Here is an 18,367-nt window from a genome sequence, read left to right on the forward strand (position 1 = left end):
TCTGCAGCACCGAAGTGTTCTTGGGGTGCTCCCTGCACTATGGCCTAGGAGGCCCTGAGCGAGGGCCCCTGAGAGCCCTGCATAGAAACAGGCCCTTCCTGTGTAGCTGCTTGTAGAGTTGTGTGCTAGGTCTCCTGTTCTTTGAGTGGCATGACTGGCTTCGGTCACCCGTGGTTGCTCTTGCAGGGAACAAACCAGCAGATCAAGGCCCACGAGGCCAGCTCGGCGGTACAGCACGTGAACCTGCTGAAGGAATGGAGCAACTCCCTGGAGAAGAAGGTAGGCGGGCACTCTTGGCTTCTGTCAGGTGTGTAATGCTTCAAACTATTTATAGACTGAATCTATTTTGTAATTACCCAATGGTTCTTAAATGAAAGGGCCAGCGTGAAGAGATTGGCAGGAGAGTCGGCTCTGTTCTAGAATCTTGGACTTCTGTGAAGAAGTGTTTGCCCCTGTTCAACTACAAGTAACCGACAACGTCCACTTTCCTTCCTTTCCTTTATGGGTGATCTTAGGCATTGATCCAGGACAAAGACTGTCCCAACTTCCATCCTCTGGTACTCAGCTTCATAGTTTTGTGACAAGTGACCACCCCACAGGTGAATTACCTCTGGTTGCTTTGGCACTGATCACCATGAAGACTGATGGGCTGGACTTCTTTTTTTTTTTTTTTTTTTTAAACATAATCTTTCTGTGTTTATTTTCTTTTTTTGTTTTGTTTTTCGAGACAGGGTTTCTCTGTATAGCCCTGGCTGTCCTGGAACTCACTCTGTAGACCAGGCTGGCCTCGAACTCAGAAATCCGCCTGCCTCTGCCTCCCAAGTGCTGGGATTAAAGGCGTGTGCCACCACCGCCCGGCTGGGCTGGACTTCTTAACCCCAGATATTATCTGGTTCCTCACAGAGCAAGTTGACCAGCCCCACGTCTCTGGTTACTAGTGTCACATGATCTACAGCTGTGTGTAAGACCCTGTTGTTTGCAGTTAGTTCTTTTAGCGGCTGGACTGTCTTCATAGACAGCACCACTACCAACAGCCCCTCCTCCCCAGGGGCTGAGAGCCTGCAGTCAGAGCCTCTTCCAGTCAGAGGGCGCCTGGCTCTTGCACTTGTTCTGAGGTGGTCACCCCACAGCAGGACGGTGTTTCCATGAGAGAAAGGCAAAGCAAGAGCTGACAGGAGAGATGGCCATGGGCTCACACTCACTGTGGTTCCCTTACAGTCAGTATACATTGATTAAAAACTTGTAGCAGAAAAGGATCAAGAACTGATAAGGAAAAAAAAAAAAAAAGAGCTGACAAGAGCCATGTGGTGGTGACATACACCTTTAATCCCAGCACTTGGGAAGCTGAGGCAGGCGGGGCTACAGATGGAGTTCTAGAACACAGGACTACACAGAGAGACCTTGTCTCAAAGGCTCTTCCTTTTATTTAGTTTTACCCAAGTGGTGGGGCACAAACCTGTAATCCCAGCCCTCATGAAGTAGAGGGAGAGAAGGTCAGAAGTTCAAGGTCCTATGTAACTACAGGGCAAGTTCAAGGCCAGCCTAGACTCCCTGAGAGCCTGTCTCAAAAGAATAAGTCATTGTTTTGGTTGTATCGTTCGTTTCTTGTTTCATTCACGGCAGCACAGGAATTTAGTGACTCTTGAGGTGTGTGCTGGCTTCAGTACACCAGCCCAGGGAGTACTAAGGTTAAGGATGCTTTAAAGCTGTGGGGGTAGGTCCCGGGTTTACTGGTGGGGAGTGGTTATGCTGTGTGTCTGGAACACACCCATCTGCAACCTCAGCGGCGGTCATTTGAGAGCCAGGTGAAGGCAACCGTGTGCAGAGCTCCAGGGCTTTGCTCTCTAACATGAGTGCAAACTCATTGTCCAAATAAGGGAAATTCTAAAGGAAGGAAACTAAGACTAGTTGGTGTGTGTGTGCATGTTCCTGTTCGTTGCTTCTGCTCAACCAATACTTGATTGGTGCAGGAAAATTGGTAGTTTTAGAAGAATCAGTGATATTCTTGTTTAAAGTGATAGCTCCACTTAGGGTAATGATAAGAAGAGTCTGGTAGCGCTGGAGAGATGGCTCAGTGGTTAAGAGCACTGACTACTCTTCCAAAGGTCCTGAGTTCAATTCCCAGCAACCACATGGTGGCTCACAACCATCTGCAATGGGATCTGATGCCCTCTTCTGGTGTGTCTGAAGACAGCTACAGTGTATTCATATACAATAAATAATAAATAAATAAATCTTAAAACAAAAACAAGAAACAAAACACGAAGAGTCTGGGGACTCAGTCTGAGTGTCCAGATGGGACAGAGGAACAGTAACTGGAGAAGGGCCTTGTGAAGCCGCCGCTGCCCTCTGCATCAGTACAAGTTTACAAGTTGACAGTGTGGGAGCTTCTGGCCTTACATGGCGGGAAGAAAGCTGGTGTTGCTATAATCTTGGAAAGTGAAGGCATGTTTGCCTACGAGACGTGCAAGTTTGGTCTGCTCTGTTTGTTTTCTTTGTATTTTTGGTGGTTTGGTGGTTTGGTTTGGTTGGTTGGTTGATTTTTGTTTTTTTTGAGACAGGGTTTCTCTGTGTAGCCCTGGCTGTCCTGAAATTCACCTTGTAGACCAGGCTGGCCTTGAATTCAGAGATCTGTCTACATCTGCCTCCCAATCACTGGGACTAAAGGCGTGCGTCATCACACCTGGCTAACTTTTCTGAGTTTTTGCATCAGGGTCTCTCTGGGTGTGAGCTCTGTTTGTTTCTTAGGGGACAGTGGGTGGGCCCAAGGGTGAGAGCACACGCCTGTGTAACCTCACACCTGTGTAACCTCAGTCCAGTCACGCTCCTTGGGATGTAACACTATTGGGCGGGGCCCTTGCAGGGTATGAGATCACATTCATTGGGCTATGATTGGATTTTTAAAAGATCGATCAATGGTGATTGTGTATCTTTATGGGGTGCATATGTTAGAAAATGGTTTTAAAAGCTAGTTGAAAGGCCCCATGCTGCCTCACTGTCTCTATGGTGTGAACATTTAAAATCTGGTCTCAGCAGCTCAGTGTAGTCAGCACGTTGGCAGCAGTTGTCACTGTATTGACCAGGAAACCTCAGGTGGCGGTGGCTCCCATGCCTCTCAGGTCCCACTGCCCCTTCCTTCTGCTTCTGGGCTCAGCTCAAGTTGTGGAAACAGGCAATGTCTGTCTTGTTGTGCCTGCCTGTCTCAGCTAGAGATGCCCTCTATGGACTAGCTTTTATTACTATTATTTTATCCCAAATAGAAAGAATAAAACAGAAAATATCCAGTCCATTGTGTTTTTAGAACAGGTGTGATTCTGTGAGGACCATGTTTCTGATGTACACACAGTGCTTGTATAAGCTGGGTAAACTATAAAACTGTTTTTTATTATGTGCCCTGGCCAAAAGTTAGAATCTAGCCCGGTAAAAGGTTTGTTTACAGTGAGCACTTTCAGAACCAGCCCCTTGTTCTGACATTCAGTTGACCCTGCCACAGACCTCCCTCAGCTGCAGGAGAGACAGAAATAGCTTGCAGGGCTCCCTGCTAGCTCTCCAGAATTCCCCTTTTTGTGTAGAGGGATTTTTCTCCTGGGCTCCTTTTAAGAAGCCAGTAGAAAGCTTATACTGTGAAAGTTTAATTACTGTCATTATTGTTAATTAATACCAAACCACTTTTTGTTAAATTAATTGAAGGATTTTTTCCTCAGGTCTCCTTGCTGCAGAATGAAAGTGTTGAAAAAAACAAGAGCATACAGAGCCTGCACAACCAGATATGCAGCTTTGAGATCGAAATCGAGAGACAGAAAGAAATGCTTCGGAACAACGAGTCCAAAATCCTTCATCTGCAGGTGAGCGGCCTGCCTGCCACCAGGAGTCACTCACCGAGTTCCTGGCAGACAGAGGCCCAGGGCTTCTCTAGCCTGTGTGAACATTCAGGGACAACTTGGGTCAGCATGGTCCTGCTTAGGAAGCTGACCGAACAACCCTGTGTGTCTTCAATACACTGGAGTAAAGCTTCTAGACCTTGATTTCAGAATGATCTGTTCTAAATGAGATGTCACTCAGTGGTAATCTGTTTATCTAGTTTGTCCCAGGGCCTAGGTCCCATCCCCTCCACTGCAGAAAAGGAGAGAGTAGATCTGGTTTTATCACTATACACTGATAAGAGACATTACCCATAGCACTTGTGTACCCAGTACTGAAGTGAGATCCACCCCGACTGCTCTGTTCTGGGTTTTCCCACACACTTTCCAGCTTTATTTCACATAATAACCCAGAGAGACTCCCAAAACAACAAATGCATAAACTTTCGCAGGGCTGGAGAGTTAGTTCAGTGACTGAGAGCACTGGCTGCTCTTTCAGAGGACAGGGGTTTGATTCTCAGAACCCACATGGTGTCTGTAACTCCATTTCCAGGGACTGTGGTGCCCTCTCCTGGACTGCACGGTCATTGCATGAGTGTGGCGCTGAGGACTTAAAGGAAGTGGAATTGATAAAAATTCTGTACATTTTGTACAGTTTTGTACTTTTGATACAGTTGTGCATTTTGCTGGCCCAGGAAGTGTTGTTTGTTTTTCAGTGTTTGTATTACATGGTGTGGCGAGATGCACATGTGCACACGTGCATGTGGGGGTCAGAGGGGGGTCTCCCCATCTCTTTAGTTCTCTGTCCAGCATGTGAGTTCCTGAGATGGAGCACGGGTCTTCCGGTTTAGCAGCGAGCTTAGTAGCATGTGAACTGGAGCGTGCGCACGCACACACTAAAAAAAAAGGTGTTTGTCCTGGTTTTGAACCCACTCCAAGTGCTGGGATTGAACCCAAGTCCTTGAACAGGTTGAACTGCACTCCTGTTTACTTTGTATTTCCAGGCAGTGCCGTACTAAGTTACCTAGACTGGCCTTCAACACATGTCATTGCCTGGGCTGGCCTTGAACCTGTGATCCCCCTTTCTACAGCCTCTTTAGTAGCTGACATTACAAAGCCAGATATGATGGTGCATGCCTCTAATCCTGGTACTCAGGAGACCGAGGCTGGCAGATCTTTGTGAGTTCAAGAACAGCCTGATCTTCAGAGTGAGTTCCAGGACTGCCAGGGCTACACAGAGAACTGGAGGGGTGGGGGGAAGGAGAAGAAGAAGGAGGAAGAGGAAGAGGAAGAGGAGGAAGAAGAGGAGGGAAGGAGGGAGAACAAGCAAGCAAGTGACCAGAGCAGAGCAGAAATTACAGAGCTTTGCCCCCAGGCCTAGCAAACCATCTTTTCTTTACCAAAATGGTAGCCATGGGGCTAGAAAGATGGCTCAGTGGTTGAGAGTACAGCGTGTTCTTCCAGGGGACTGGGGTTCAGTTTTCAACACCCATGTAGCAATTCCCAGCTGTCTGTAACTCCAGTTCCAAGGAATTCAACACCCTCATACAGCATATATGCAGACAAAACACTATAGCACATAAAATAAAAATAAATCATTAAACTAAATTATAGCCTGGATGGAGAATCCAAGGCTAACAGGGAAATTTAGTGATACCCCATCTCAAAACTAAAAAGGGGGGCTGGAGAGATGGCTCAGCGGTTAAGAGCACTGGCTGCTCTTCCAGAGGTCCTGAGTTCAAATCCCAGCAACCACATGGTGGCTCACAACCATCCGTAATGAGATTGGATGCCCTCTTCTGGTGTGTCTGAAGACAGCTACAGTGTACTCATCAATAAAATAAATAAATAAATAAATATTAAAAAAAAAAAGAACTGGAAAAACTAATATATCAATTGTTTAAAAAAAAAACAACTAAAAAGGGCTGAGTGTGTAGTTCAATGGTGATGTGTTTGCCTAGCACACCTAAGGCACTGGGCTCTATCTAGAACACTTTAAGGGATATTGAGAGAAAGGGAGGGGAGGGAGGAAGGGGGAGAGACAGACAGACAGACAGACAGACAGAGAGTGTGTGTGCTAAGAAGTGGCTTAGTGAGTAAAGGTGCTTGTCACTATGTCTGACAACTTAAGTTCAGTCCTTAACTTAAGTAGAAGTTAAGTCCTTAAGTAGAAGGAGAAAATTGAGTCCTGTATGTGAGCAGTGGGATACACACACATGCATGTGTGCACGCGCACGTGTGCACACACACACACTGAAAGAGCAAAAAGACAGGTTCACTAGCACGTCTGTTGTCCTAGCTACTTGAGAGGCTGAGGCAGGAGGATCCCTTGAGTTTGAACAGCAGCATAGTGCAATCCATGACCCTAAGAAGGAAGGGAAGGGAAGCAAGGTGCTGAGTCGTGAGCTGAGATGCACATGCTGCTGCCGGTTGCTGAGTGGACCAGAGATTCATGCAGCGGGGCTCACTCAGGGGACAGCCACAGGCCATACTGAGCACTCCCACACTCTCACTGAACAGGGTTGTGTGACCTACTGACCTTAAGGTGACAAGGGACAGCAAAGGACAGTCACTGAAGTCCTGAAGTTATAGTACATGCAGCTGGTCATCTGAGGCCCCGAGAAGCAGGCCCTGAGTTGGGCTATTTATTCTATGTGAGACTGTTGCTTCCCGGCTCCTGAAGCTGTAATTAACTCCACACCTGCACTTAGGGTGCACATTTAGAGAAACACTGCAGTGGCTAAATGTTCACCAAGCATTTCAAGTATTAAATCATTTGCTGTTCACAGAGAAGGCTTGACACAGACCTGTACTCTGCTTTGACACTGTGGTGTTTATGCAAGTGAAAGGTCTGTCTGAAAAAGTAGCACAGTCCCTTGCCAGGATGCAGCCCTAAGTTGTGGGGGGCCGGGGGGAACCTGATGTATGGACCATGTTCCTACATGCAGAGTGCATACCCTTGTCTCTGCATGGGCCAACAAATACTGAGGCAATGCCCCACACTAGTTGGGAGAGCTTCATGGTCAGTGCAGTGGTCCTGTCCCCTCCTATGCATGTCACCAGCAGATGGGGAGGAGCCAATCAGTGCTTCCTCCTTGGTCCTCTAACCAAACACCATCTCCCATACCACAGCCAGGCTTTTCCTTCTTACTAGTGCCCGTGACAGTTTGCTTTATGAGGGCAATTCATTCAAGGACACCAAGACTGTGAGTGTTCATTAAAGTCAGTACAGTTGGCCCACAGAAAACAGTTCTTATAGAGTCAGATATTCCTCCGATTACACATTCTTGTTTAAAATAAAGAGACATGGAGCTGGAAAGATGGCTCGGCCATTAAAGGCTAGGCTCACAACCAAAAATAAAGACATCTACATAGCAGGTTTGTTGAAGACTGAAGACCTTATCTATGCTGTGGAGGGCAGGGTTGTATATGTGCACATGTCTATACGTAATGTATGCCCAGAGGGTGGAAGAAGATGTCAAGGGTCCTGGTCTGTCACCCTCTACCTTATTCCTCTGAGACAGGGTCTGTCACTAGACGGGAGGTAGGCTGGTGGCCAGAAAGCCTCATAGAGCTGGGGTAACACATACAGCCACCTCCAGCCCTTTTCATGGATTCTAGAGACTTGTGTTTGCACAGCAAGTGACCTTACATGCTGAACCATCTCCTTGGCCCCCCTCATCCTTCTCAAATGTCAGTATCGGGTTTCTTAGAAAGAACAGGGAGATTCACGTTAGCCTTGTACTCTATGTGAAGGACCCCAGACCTGCTTCCTTCATTCCATCCTGATTGGCCACAGCCATCAAAGATACAGAAACTCAGCATTTCAAAAATAGACTCCCAAAAAAGAAGTGATGGTGGTAGGCTGTGTCCTGAGCACCGTGTGCTCGGCTGTGTCCTGAGTACCATGTGCTCTTTGTTTCCCTGGTCCTTGGCATAGTTCTAGGGTCCCCCTCTAGTCACAGGACAGAAGCATTCTGTCCTGAGCCAGGCAGCAGGACAGGCAGACGGTGCTAGGTCATCATTGTGACTCCATCATCCTAACCTTTGATTGGTAGGGGCCAGAGGTCTTGTGCCCTGAGAATCCTCACTAGTCAGATGAGCCTTTGACCTCAGTCCCTTCTCTGTACCTGTGGCCTCCTATGGTGTCAGAGGTACATCTGGGTACAGGGTGTGATGTCTACAGCATTCTGGTGAAATATCTATAAGGATGGCAGGGAGATGACATCTGCTAGTGTGAGGTCAGGGTCACAGCCAGGGTTCTGAAAGGAGAGCGTGTGACATTGACACGATGTCTGGATGCAGTTATGTGACAGACAGTGTAGCCATCCCAGAAATGGCCTAAGTTGGTGAAGCTGTGTAGGAGCTATGGGCAGGAAAAAGGACAACTCTGGGCCATGTGCACACTGTGGTGTTGGGTGTCGTCCCCTTCCATCTGATCCACCCAGCTCTTCTGGAGGCTGAAACACAAATGCAGGCTGGATGGGCTGGCACACTACCGGGTCCTCTGCATGAGACTAGATCTTGATCTGACTGTTTCCAGCTTCACTCTGTGCTCGATACAAGTTCTTATCCCCAGAGACTCCCAGGAGGTAGTGGCTCTCAGCCAGTGGATATCCTCTCAGGGACCGACAGCTTCAGCTTGCATTTGGGGTGACAGCACAGCATGCTCAGAGTTCTGACTGGCTTTTTTCCTTAACCCCTTTGGTCTGGAAGCGAGTAATAGACAGCCAAGCAGAGAAACTGAAGGAACTCGACAAGGAGATCCGTCCCTTCCGGCAGAACTGGGAGGAAGCAGACAGCATGAAGAGCAGTGTGGAATCCCTCCAGAACCGTGTGACTGAGTTAGAGAGCGTTGACAAAAGCGCGGGCCAGGCCGCTCGCAACACAGGTGAGTGAGTGTACCTGGTCTGAGGCAGCTGCTCCCAGGCACAGGCAGTGCATGATGCGAGTCCTCCAGTAGGAGCAGTTTTTCACTTAGATTTGTTCTGCATGAGACCCAGCTTGGCAGGGTGTAAAGCCCTCCCTTCCAGAGGCTAGAATACAGGTGACCTGCGGGTCATGAGGATATCAAGGCATATTGGTCAGGGTACCCCTGACACACCCTGAGGGCCTAGAGACAGGAGCAGACCAGGCAGGGAAATGGGCAGCCTAGTATTGCCCAAGTATCTCTGACGTTTCGCGCAGATGTGTACCTGTAGCTTTGAGCCTGAATGAGCAGTGATGATTTTCCTGGAAGGATCAGGGAGTAGGGGTGGATTACTGTGCTACATGTGGATTACACAGCTGGAAGTGTGTGGTTAGAATAGAGTAGGAGATACCTTAGAGTCAGAGCCTAGCGTCCCTGGGACACCAGGACTGTAGGGCCGGGAACACGGCAAATAGGCAGTCAGGCTATGACAGCTGTGGCCTGGCAGTTGGTACCAGAGGAGAGGGTAGGAAAGATGCGCCACAGATGCCCCACGCCTTGTCTGCTCTGCACATGCTCGCCCTCTGCAGTCACAACGACATCTATGGGCTGCTGTTCCGGACACTGGTGCAGGTGTGCTCCACTGTTTGCCTGTCTCTTTTGCCAAATGTTTTCTTGCCTATGGCAGGCTTGCTGGAGTCCCAGCTGAGCCGGCATGACCAGATGTTGAGTGTTCATGACATCCGCTTGGCCGACATGGACCTGCGGTTCCAGGTCCTCGAGACCGCCAGCTACAACGGTGTGCTGATCTGGAAGATCCGTGACTACAAGCGCCGGAAGCAGGAGGCCGTCATGGGGAAGACCCTGTCTCTCTACAGCCAGCCTTTCTACACAGGTTATTTTGGATATAAAATGTGTGCCAGGGTCTACCTGAACGGGGACGGGATGGGGAAGGGGACACACTTGTCGCTGTTTTTTGTCATTATGCGTGGAGAATATGATGCTCTGTTGCCGTGGCCGTTCAAGCAGAAAGTGACACTTATGCTGATGGATCAGGGGTCCTCTCGCCGTCACCTGGGAGATGCATTCAAGCCTGACCCCAACAGCAGCAGCTTCAAGAAGCCCACCGGGGAAATGAACATCGCCTCTGGCTGCCCAGTCTTTGTCGCCCAAACCGTTCTAGAGAATGGGACGTATATTAAAGATGATACAATTTTTATTAAAGTCATAGTGGATACCTCGGATCTGCCTGACCCCTGACAAGAAACCAGGGAGGTGGATTCAGCAGAAGGTAACTCCTCTGGGGGGGTTGAACCAGTCTGTCTTCACGAAGGTCCTTGCCCTCAGAAAGGACCTTGTGGGACAGAGGAAGCAGCCGGAGGAGGAGAAGGAGGAGGAGGAGGAGTGGCTGGCAGGAGGAGCCACATATGAAAACAGACCGCAACAGATTTTCTAATAGACTAGCCACACTCACTCTGAAGAATTATTTATCCATCAACAAGATAAATACTGCTGTCAGAGAAGGTTTTCATTTTCATTTTAAAAGATCTAGTTAAATTAAGGTGGAAACATATATGCTAAAAAGAAACATGATTTTTCTTCCTTAACTTAAAACACCAAAAAGAAAACACATGTGGAGGTAGCTGGATGTGTCAGCATGTTAACTTACAAGGAGAACTTATGAAATAATAATACAGTTCTGATATATTCATCCTAAAATCCAAGAGTGCAATCTTGTTTCAAATATAGTATATTGTCTATTTTTAAGGCCTCATCTGGTCGCTGTTTTAATAATTTGTTTGTCAGAAGACCCTGAGTAGGCATAAGGTCTCTAAATTCAGAAGTCATTTTTAATTTAAAGTTCTACAAATAATTGTTACCGCAAACATTTTGTTTTAAAACGTTGACAGACTGATATTTCTTGGAAGAAAATGTAAAATATCAAACACTGGTTATCACTTGTGATAGGAAAGAGAATATCCAACCTGCTGTTATTTCTCGTTAGAAATGTAGCCCTTCGGTACCTGTCGTAGTTAGTGACACTACTTCACAGTGGCTGTGAGAGGGACAGCGCTCATGGATGCTATGCATCGTCTCAGACTTACAATTGTTTTCACCCTAAAGTAGGGCGTTCGTTGAACTTTGGAGTTCTAAACAAAATCCTATAGGTTTTTAAAATTCTGCCCCATGTTTAGACAAGCTCTGTGTTGCTGACAGCACCAGCCTTGGTCTCCAGTGTCCGGTGTCGGGGATAGGCAGGTGACCTGTGCCGCAGGAGGCCCCCAACAGGCGTCCCATCCTGTCATACTGCTGCATTCGGCTAGCGCTCTCCGAAAGCAACGTCCGTGCTCAGAGATGGTGGCATACGGTACATGTGCCTTAGCTGTGACACGCTGCTTCTTGTCCCTGGGTTTGCATTCACCATGATTCTAGAAAGTGATAGTTTAACCAGATCTCTCCCTCCACCACCAGATCTCTGTCTCTGCCAGGGCCCTCAGACAACTCTGAACCTGCCTGGGGGAGCCAGGCCTCTGTTGGCGGCTTCTGAAGCCTCTGCTGCTAAATATTCAGATTCCAACCATAGGCCCCCAAGAGCAACTCAGCCCCACTCCAAGGGAGGGAGGTGTGAGCAGAAGCCACCCTCTTCCAGGTCTCTACAAGGGCCCTGAAATCCCCCACAGCATGAAGGAGAAGTGCCCCTGCCCCAAGCTTTCCCGAGACCACGGGTCTGGGGGCCTGCCCAGGCTGGCAACAGCAGCCCTGGCCTCCCTGTTAGGAGGGTGGCCAGCTGATGCCCTAGCCTGGGTTAGTCCAGACGGCCCTCTCAGCTCACTGTTTCCCACTGTGATGAGAAGCCTGGAGCCCTGCCCCGGTGCCCCTTTTGCTATGCACCACACTTCATGGTGCTCTACACTGATGGGTGCTACACGTGACGGGTGCTTCTTAGGCAAAACCAATGTGTGCGAACCACCACATCTGTGCCACTTGCCCAAAAGGCGCGCCCACAATTGGCCAGCTGGGCCCGCGCTTCAGACTGCCTGCCTCTGGGCTCCCCCCATGGTTGCACGGGGACAGCTGGGTTGGTGCCCGGTAGCCCACCTTGTCTCTGGTGCTGCCATCTGTCCTGGGTGTGCCTTCGCCCCAGTGCCTGCTGGAAGTGCCCTCCTCTCGTACACCTGTCCCCGTGCTTCCATGAGCGACCTCTTGGTTCCGAGCACTCGCCCTGCCCTTCCATGGCTGAAGCATTTGGTTCTTCCCCTGCTCCTCTTCTCTCTCCATTCTACTGGGATTGCTTTGGGGTAAGTCAGTGACCTTGGTTCCGCTCATAAGGAATGACTGCAGAGCCCACGTTCTTTCAAAGGTGCCCTCTTCTTCCTTTAGGCCTGTCCCCAGGGTTCCTCCCACAAAGACCTGGAGTTGGGAGGACCACCCGGCAGTCCTTGACTGGCCTCAGGAAGCTTTTCCATGGGCAGATGTCAGCAACGGGGACATCCCTGCATCCCCCACCTTCGAAGAAGTCAGTGCAGTACCAGTAGGTGTAGGCCACCAGCATCACATCTGACGAAAGCATGCCTGTCTTTGGTTTCAGAGCCTGGTATGAGGGTGACCCTGAGGTGTCCTCAGACCCTCCCTCCCTGCTGGTGAGGCTTTTACAAGGCTCCTTCCTATGTGAGGTGGGCCCTCCTGGCCTCGTCTGGTGCCTGTAGGATATATATAAAGTATGTGACTCTTGGCCCCTGGGACGAGGGCCCTGCATGTCACAGCTTCCTGTAGTGTGTTGTGTCTATTGCATTTCTTGGTAAAGTAGAGTAGCGGGCAAGCTCACACCTTTGTGCCCTGTCTCCATGTGTGAAGGGCGTGCTGAGACGACACGTCTCCTGGGAGATGTGGAGCATGTCGTGTCCTACCTGGGTGTGCCTTGCTCTTCTCCGTCTCAGGATTCCTTGGTGCTCACCACCCGGGGCCACTGTTGGGCTGTGGTGTCAGCGTTGCTGAGGCCCTGTCACCAGTCCTGGCAGCCAGCGCTCACCATATCACAGGGTCCTGGCTACTAGACGCACAGGGTGGTCATGCGGCGTGTGTACTTGGCTGTGCAAAAGTGTCAACTGCTCATCTTTTAAGGGGCCATTTGTCCCATGACCTCTATGGGGAAATTGGACACAACTCCTGCTTGCCTGGGATGGTGTTCATACCTGCTGACAGCTGACCCTGGGAAGATGCTGGCCACTAAGTGGCAGTGTGTCCTGAGGCCCAGCCTGTGGTTTTTGTGAGTAGCTGAAAGCCTGTGTCAGTAACAACCCAGGGCCTTCCACCTTCGTTGGTCAGGGAGAGGAGGGTAGCCTTGAGGCACGCTGGCTGAGCCTCCGTTACCTCTTGGATACAGATAGAGGCAGCCTAGGCCATGCATGTGAGAGAGGGATGGGTAAGACGGAATGAGTATAGCACGCTGAGTGTGAGGGCTCACACAGGAGAGCAGAGCCCACGCAGCATTCCAAGAAGCAAAGGGCTGTTGAGAGGGTCTGCATCTCAGTCCACATCCATCCCCCTTTCCAAAGTAGCCTGTGCACAGATGGCACCATGTCCCTAAGACAGCACAACAGTCAGACAGCACAGCCATCAGCTGAGGAAGGTGTCTGTTTACAGCCACCGTCTGCCTCCTTTCTTTCTTTTCTCCATTTACTCCAAGGACTGGGACTCCAGGGAGCTGTGGCCAGAGCACTGTGGCTTTATTCCCTGGGCAACCTCCAGCAGGGCCTTCAGACCCACCACCACCAGATCCCCTTTGAAATGACTTCCATCAGACTCCGTGTGGTCAGTCTCATGAGAACCTAGCGGTCAGATACTGCTCCTGTGGATAGCTAGTCACCTTCCCATACCTCCTTAGTCGGCCCCAGTCCCACCGGGAGTTGGGACCTTATGCCTGCTATCTTGGGCCTGACATTAATGATACCACTGTAACTGAACAGTATACATAGCAGTCACCCATGGCAGGCCTGGCAACCAGTGGACAGCATCCAGCAAAGAGAAGGATGTCTGGGCACACCAAGCAACAGGGTCCTGGGTAGACCACTCCTGCCAGCCCAAGAGGAGACCAGGGGGAATGCCAGGGCCAACAGCACGGCCCTCGCCACCTCCTTCCCCTTGTACACTGCCAAGCATTGCAGGGACTGCACTTTGTACCTGGCTGAGACATTTCCCGCTGACAGGTGACAGGGTGGGTCAGTCCCTACCCTCCCATACATCCCCTGCTCGGGACCATCAGTGTATGGAGAAGGGCTTGGTGGAGCTTAGGGTACTATTTTTTTTTTTTTAACTTTCAATCCAGCCCTTTACTGGCTAGACTACAGGAGAGCTAGTGTGGCTTTCATGCCATTGTGTCTGAGTGTGTGTGACAAATGAGGGTCTGATCCCCAAATCTTCTCAGACTAAGATTCTGTTTTTGGTTTGCATATACCATAGCAGCTGTTTTCTCCAAACTAGAACGTGCTCACAGGGGTCTGATCAGGTGAGGTGATCATTGGCAAGTGACCCAGCCGGTGTCAACTGTCCCACCCCGGCTGCTGCCGCCTCCCATAAGCACTGTGGCATCCAGGAGCTGGGTTAAGAGGGACAGTAGAAAAAGGCCAGGAGCCCATCCCCAAACCTGGACATATCCTAGCCCGTTGTCTGCTTGGGCACCATTACTAGGCAGACAGGCAAGGCAGTGACCCACACCAAAGCCAGCATACAGCTAAGCAGGCCCCAGCTCCCAAGCAGAGTGTATGGTCCATTTCCCTCGCCACACCACCGTGTCTGGAGTCTTCCTTGTGAGCTCATTGTAGAAAGGAGGCTACAAGCCCAGGGTCACAGTGCCACTCCATAGTCAGTGGTGACTGACGTACACCCTTAGTCCCCTTAGTCAAGTAAGATAACCTTCAAAGGCAAGTCAATGACCTAATTGGAAAACACAAAAGCCGGCCTTCCAAGGATTCCCCTAAGAATCTGTGGGCGCTCTGACTGAGGAAGCTGGGGTCAGTGCAGACAGCTGCAGACTGTTGTAGAGTTCCGTTCTTCTCTCATGGCACATCTCTTGTGTTCAGTTCTATTACCCCAAAAAACAAAGACCAAAGAAGGCCAATCTCTCATTTGACCGTATTTTTAATCTGCCTGTTTTGACACATGCTGTCTGTAGTAACCGCTCGCTGTGAGGCCCCATCTCGGCAGTCCAAGTGATCGTGACCAGTGATTAAGCGTCCCCGTGTTCTGATGCTCTTCTAAGAAACTGAGACAGTGTGAGTTTGCTTAGCAATAATCATGTGACCGGGAGTTAGCAGCACGCCTCATCTCCTGATAGCATTATGATGTCTCGTATTCTGTTTACTGTGTGTCACGTGTGGTTTCATTTGGTATTTATTTGTGTTTTGAGGTCTTGCGATGTTTCTGTTCTGCTGCTAATAATAAAAGTTTGTAAGACTGTAGAATGCAAAATTTTGCAATGCTAAAGTGTCTATTAGAGGAAATAAAGCTGATTTAAGAGTCCTGCTCTCTGACTGCAGTCTGTTCCTGCTGAGGCTTCAGGTGGGCCTGCCTCTTCCGGCTGTGCTCACAAGTGCCTGGGTGACAGCTGCCTGGGCTAGAAGGGGCCACCATTCTGAGAAAACGAGGCCTGCTTGCTCCTGTCACCCCAGGTCTTGTCTGTAGCCCACCAGAATGTGTGACTGGGTCCAGGGTGAAGAGCTGAACACAGCTGGGAACCAGATCCCCAGGTACCAGGCCTGGATACAGATCCAAGCTATGCCTGCCAGGAAGCCCAAGCTCTGAAAGGTTTGTCTTAAACAGGGAGTAGACAGACAGTAGAGCGAAATAATCAACACAGCTCATTCTAAAACCCCTGGAGAGTCCAGAGCTGAGCAAGAGGGCCGCCTTCCATGTCCTGCCCAGACCCTGCCACAGTGAGCTTTCCACTAAGCACTTGAGGGCCACCTGCAGCAGAACCCTGAGCACAAGTTAGTGGCCCACAACTGATGATGAGTGGGAGATGCCTGTGAGCCTGGCCCAGGGCCATGGATAGTGGAACTCAGGGAATTCCCTGGAATAGACAGGGCGTGACCTGTCAAGCATGCAGACACACCCATACCTATAAAGGTTTCAGTCCGGGGGTCAGATAGCATCTGTTCCCAAGGTTCCAGGTAGGGTGAATCCTCTGGTAGCCTTGGACCTCTGGACCCTGCACTTCACAGGATGCCAGGTATTCTAGTCCCCCTGAGGTGAAACAGACCAGGCTCTGAGCTTCAGAAAGCTCCACCTGTGTGCCCCCTAGCTGTGGAATTTGGGGCTCAGCCACAGCTGCCCCACCTACACTGTGGGTGACCAGATAACAGAACCTCACTAGGATACGATTAGGCAAGCAGCCCTTGTTGTAGCCAAGCAGCCCTTGTTGTCCCTGCAGGGACCCGGCCCAAGGAGGAACAATGAGTATTCAAGCCTGGAGTCAGGATGCCTGGCCTCCAGCTGTGGCATCGCCTGACCCAGGGACCTATGGCCTTCAGTCTCAAGGCAAAGGGACAGGAGGTAACAACTGGCTAGGAGAAGGAAGGACAGGGCCTACTGGTTCCTCATTCTGACATCTCTCAGCCCAGGTCTCCCAGGGTCCCTCTGCCTGCCCACTATCCTCTCCCACTGCCCAAGGTGGAGAAGGCAGCTGTCTTGCCTAAATAGGAAGGGGCAACAGGCTCTGGCACCCACTCTACAGTCGGAAGAATGAACCAGAAAGTGAGAGGGTTAGCAGCCGCCCCCAGCATTTGAACCTCAAAGTGTTACTAGCCCCAACCTATCCAATTGACACTCTCCTGCACACCCCACCCCAGAATTTATATCCAGCTCAGCCCCAGGAATGATGTGCCTGCTCCTCCCCAACTTCCTGTGCCTTCCCATGCCCCTGCCTCAGCACCTTGGTAGGCTCTTTAATTCTGCAGACATCCTTGTCTATCTGTCCCTTGCCTACCCCTCCCCCCAGCACCGCAGGGAGCACTCAGGGTTCGCACAACGCCCAGGTAGGATGTGAGTTCTATAAACAAAATCCACTGGATAATAGCATTCTTTACACAGTTCGAATGAACCAGTGGAAAGCCTCTTGGTGGCTGACGCAGTGGCCTCGTGAGGGATATGGCTGTCCTAGCACAAGAAGGTTGCTTGCATACAGATAATTTGACCCAAGATGGCAGACAAGCCAAAACTGAGCAAACGCCAAGCGCCTGGCTCTATCCTTACCCAAGGTGGCCACACAGCACTACAGTACTACTGTACTACTAATCTTTAAGTTCTGCATTTCTCCTACTTCCTGTGAAGGCCCTGACCAGTTCACAAGTGTGTGTCCACATGTTCCTGAGTTCCCCGGGCCCATGTTTACTACCGAGGGCTTTCTGTAGACACACTGCCTGTTCCTGGTGCTGGCCGTTTCTCCCACCCTCTGACGGCAGCTGTAAACTCTTCCCTTTGCTGTTCCACAAGCCGGAGCCCAGTCTGTGACAGTGCTTCCTCTGCAGGGATAAAACAACAAGTGACCTCCAAGAGTCTTCTTCGTGCCTGACCTAGCTGGAGGCCAAGAGCAAACCTGTCTCAACACTTAACTGCTGCTGAGCTGGGAGAATTGATGCCCACTTTGACTGCAACTGTATCAGGGTAAAGGGTACCCCGGAACTCCCTGGCCAGCTGGGGCCCGAGCTGGGTGTGTAAACAAGTGCTCCCTAGTGGATGAAGTGCCTTCCGCCAGGGAGAAGCAGGAGGGTGGAGGGAAAGGATGAGTGGCTGACTCCGGGGAAGACAGCTTAGGGAGTCCCCAAACCTAAGTAGCTCTTCCATGAGCAGTCCTCCCTAACTCTGCCCCCGCCCCGTCACCCACACATCCATCCACCAGACAGACACCACAGCATCCATCCATCTGTTACCACAACCTTGAACCCAAGATGATCCCCTAACACCCCCGCTGTGGCCAAACACCCGACAAAGGCAGCCTCAGGAAGGAAAAGTGTATTTGGGCTTACAGTTGCAGGGGATGGCAGGGAAGGCATGACAGAGCTGGTTATACTGGTCATACTGGTGACACTGTGGTGTGTCTCAGGAAGCAGAGAGGAATATTGCCCACAGTCAGCGCAGGCCTCGCCCGCTCTGTTGAGACCTTCACAGCCACAGCCAGAGGTGTTTCCGTGGTGAACCAGTTAAGCTGACTGTGAGGTTTTCCCGTCACACCGTGTGGCAAACCGATGGTACCTCATCTGCCCACAGCTCACCCACACGCCTCCCTGGTACCTTCTGCAGGCATCCATTTTTGCCCCATGTGATGGGCAGGGCTGGATCTCAAGAGACAACTCCCAAGTGACATGTTGACCTCTGGACCAGGAGAAGCTTTTCGAGTAGCCTCTTATTAGCCCCGTCTGCCCACTCTCCATCCTCCTGCCAGCCCTGCCAAGGGACCTGCCTCATCTACTGTCCGTTTCCACCCATTCCCGGCATAAAGCCCTTTCCTCTACCTCTCAGTCAATCTTCCTTCCAGATGAACCCCGCCTGGCATCTTCACCCACCCTTCCCAGAACTCTCTGTCTGGCCTCTGCCAGGCGTC

General features: G+C 50.5%; 1 protein-coding gene across 5 annotated transcripts in view; it reads left to right on the top strand.

Annotated features, from left to right (window-relative positions):
- Positions 1-15,291, top strand: part of Traf3 (TNF receptor associated factor 3) — a 107,363-nt gene extending 92,072 nt beyond the window's left edge. For all 5 annotated transcript variants that reach the window (XM_028764451.1, XM_028764450.1, XM_028764452.1 and 2 more), the window contains 4 exons: positions 187-279; positions 3,705-3,845; positions 8,577-8,751; positions 9,458-15,291. In XM_028764451.1, the coding sequence (XP_028620284.1) occupies positions 187-279; positions 3,705-3,845; positions 8,577-8,751; positions 9,458-10,029 (981 nt within the window). In that variant the 3' untranslated portion in view covers positions 10,030-15,291. The remainder of the gene's footprint in view (positions 1-186; positions 280-3,704; positions 3,846-8,576; positions 8,752-9,457) is intronic.
- Positions 15,292-18,367: the final 3,076 nt, after the last annotated feature.

This window comes from Grammomys surdaster, unplaced genomic scaffold (assembly GCF_004785775.1).
Source record: "Grammomys surdaster isolate TR1022 unplaced genomic scaffold, NIH_TR_1.0 144, whole genome shotgun sequence".
NCBI lineage: Eukaryota > Metazoa > Chordata > Mammalia > Rodentia > Muridae > Grammomys > Grammomys surdaster.